The sequence below is a fragment of the Acanthisitta chloris genome, unplaced genomic scaffold, assembly GCF_000695815.1.
Source record: "Acanthisitta chloris isolate BGI_N310 unplaced genomic scaffold, ASM69581v1 scaffold33815, whole genome shotgun sequence".
In the NCBI taxonomy this organism is placed as follows: Eukaryota; Metazoa; Chordata; class Aves; order Passeriformes; family Acanthisittidae; genus Acanthisitta; species Acanthisitta chloris.
In genome coordinates, this window is record NW_008673676.1 from 381 (window position 1) to 3,201 (window position 2,821).

Below are 2,821 nucleotides of genomic sequence, written 5' to 3' on the forward strand. Positions count from 1 at the left end.
CAGTGGCATATTTCATCATTGGCATGACGGTGCTGTCCGTGTGTGCCATTGCCACCAACGGGGCACTGGATGCTGGAGGAGCCTACTGTATCCTTTGCTGTGGGTGCTGCTGGGGCAGAGCATGTGGATCTAAACTGGATGACACCCAGTGGCCTTGGGGTGCCACACTGAGGCTGTGGCCCCCTTGGCCTGGGAGAGAGGGATGGGGGTACTTGGTGGTGGTTTGGGCTGCAGGCATCTTCCCTTGACTCAAGTAAGATATGATCAGCCGTGCCCTGGGCCCGGAGTTCGGGGGCAGTATTGGGATCATGTTTTTCCTGGCCAACGTGTGTGGCAGTGCCCTCTATGTACTGGGGCTGGTGGAGGCAGTGGTGGACAGCTTTGGGATCCCCCCTGGTGAGTACCCCTGCAGGGGACAGCAGGCATCCCGTACCTGAGCAGCCCTAGCGCCGTACCAGGCATGTCAAGTACCACGCCTGGCATAGCCCAGGGCTCTACGAGCTTATCATGCCTGGTACAGTGCCAGTGGCTCTCAGCTCCCATTGATGCTCCTGGGCAGTGATGTCCCTCTGTGCCTTGCTAATTGTGGCTTGTCTCTACCCAGGGCAACAGGTGGGCACAGGTGTCCATGTCCTGCCCCAGAGCTACTGGTACGAGCTGCTGTACGGCACTGTGCTGCTGGCACTCTGCCTCCTCGTGTGCCTCGTGGGCGCCTCCATCTACGCCAAGGCCACCTTCCTTATCTTCCTCATTGTCGCGGGGGTCCTGGGCACCATCCTTGTCAGCTTCTTCGCCACACGGCCCCTCGGGGTGCCCATCCGCCTGCCCCGCTTCAATGGCTCTGAGATCGAGAACGGCTCCTTCACTGGCTTCTCCCTCTCCACCCTCAGGGACAACCTGGGAGGTGAGGAGAGGCTCTGCCCACCCTACCCACCATGGCACTAGCACTGAGGGTGGGGGCAGCTTGTGGGCACAAAGCAGGTGCCATGGAGTGGTTTCTCCTGTGGTTCCTGTATGGAGACATTGAGGAGAGGGCACATGGTGGGGCTGTGCTGCCCTGGACAGTCTGTCACAGACCCTGCCCATGTGTCCTGCAGGTGGGTATGGGGTGGACTACACGACTGGGCAGATGATGAGCTTCAGCTCTGTCTTTGCGGTGATGTTCAACGGCTGCACTGGAATCATGGCAGGCTCCAATATGTCAGGTAAAGGCAAGGGCTGCTGGGCAGTGTGGCACCAGGAACGGGAGCCAAGGCTGGAGGAGATGGGGGGGGTGGGAGTGGGGTTGTGCCTGTGGGCACTAATGCTGCCTGCTCCTGCCCACAGGGGACCTGAAGCGCCCGAGCTATTCCATCCCACGGGGCACCATCTCTGCTGTGCTCTTCACCTACCTCGTCTATAACCTGCTGGCTTTCCTCATGTGTGCCACCTGCAACAGGTATGGCCACCCCTCCCCTCACCAGGGCCCTCAGTGCCAGAGTGTGTTTGGTGCCAGGGCATGCTGGCCTGAGCCAAAGCAGGTGCTAGTGTGTCCTTGTCCCTCTCCAGGACCCTCCTGCAGAAAGACTATGGCTTCTTGCGTGACATCAGTATCTTCCCGCCCCTGGTCACAGTGGGCATCTATGCCGCTACCCTCTCTGCAGCCATGAGCAACCTCATTGGGGCATCCCGCATTCTGTATGCCCTGGCCCGGGATGATCTCTTCGGTGAGTGCCTGGAGTGCACTGGCACTCATTGGAGCCCACCCAGCAGGTTGTATCTGCTGGGGACCAACCCTGGCACCAGGGAGCTCCCTTCTGGTGTGGGGGTGATGCTTTGTGGGTCAGCGTGTGCCTATTTGGGTCACCTGTGTGCCCTGGAATTTTCCCTCACCCCAGCACCCAGGGTGGGGACAGGACTCCTGGCTGGTGGCCAAACCTGTTGGGGTGCCCCAGCCTAACTTCCTCTCTCTGCCTGCAGGCCGAGCCCTGGCACTTGCCAAGAAAACATCTGCTAGTGGGAACCCAGTGATGGCAGTGATTCTTTCCTGGCTGGTGGTGCAGGTGAGTTTGTTTGTGATCCTCCTTTCCTGACCTCACTGGGTGAGGGTGTATTGGTATCTGGGCTGGTTGTCATGGAGCCTGGCACATTCTCCTGCCCCTGGGGATTCTTCCTCCAGGCCCCTTGCCCCGGGTGTCATGCTGCGGTTGTGCCCTTCCCTCCCTGAGGTGGGAAATATCCCACGCATGAAGGATAAACCACAGCAAGGGGCAGGAATCCCTTTCCTGTCATACTCCTGGGGTATGCTCCAAGTGGACAGGGATGTCTCAGGCATATGTGAACACACACATCCCAGGCTGTGTGTTCACTCCATGCCCCCTGTGCTCTCTGCAGCTGGTGCTCTTCTCTGGGAAGCTCAACACCATTGCAGGGGTTGTGACCACCTTCTTCCTCCTGGTCTACGCCACTGTCAACCTGGCTTGCCTAGCACTGGAATGGGCATCGGCCCCCAACTTCAGGTACCCACTGGCATAGGGGAGAGAGGCTGTGCAAGATGCTTGGCAGGCACCCGTCTGTCCATCCATCTGTCTGCAATACCCCTGCCATCTTCTGCCTGGGCATTATGATGAGATGGTGGACAAAGATGCTGAACAGCCCTCTTCTGGGCATTAGAGAGGGCAGAGACACGCCATCCCTGAGGAGGGAGATGGAGACAGGTCCAGGCATGGCACTGGCTTGGCACAGTTCTCATGCCCTGGCACCACTTTGCTGAGTGGGTACAGATAAATGCAGCACCACCGGGTACCACCCGCCCCCTCCCTTTAGGTTTTGCGGTGGTAAT

At 59.2% G+C, this 2,821-nt stretch overlaps 1 protein-coding gene across 1 annotated transcript; it reads left to right on the forward strand.

Annotated features, from left to right (window-relative positions):
* Positions 1–3: 3 nt before the first annotated feature.
* On the forward strand, positions 4–2,514 carry SLC12A9 (solute carrier family 12, member 9; the record flags this gene model as incomplete). Its single annotated transcript, XM_009075042.1, has 8 exons — positions 4–87; positions 259–396; positions 605–904; positions 1,098–1,205; positions 1,327–1,438; positions 1,549–1,706; positions 1,960–2,042; positions 2,374–2,514. Coding segments are annotated over 8 exons (1,124 nt in total), but the record flags the coding sequence as incomplete, so codon positions are not given.
* Between the last annotated feature and the right edge of the window lie 307 nt (positions 2,515–2,821).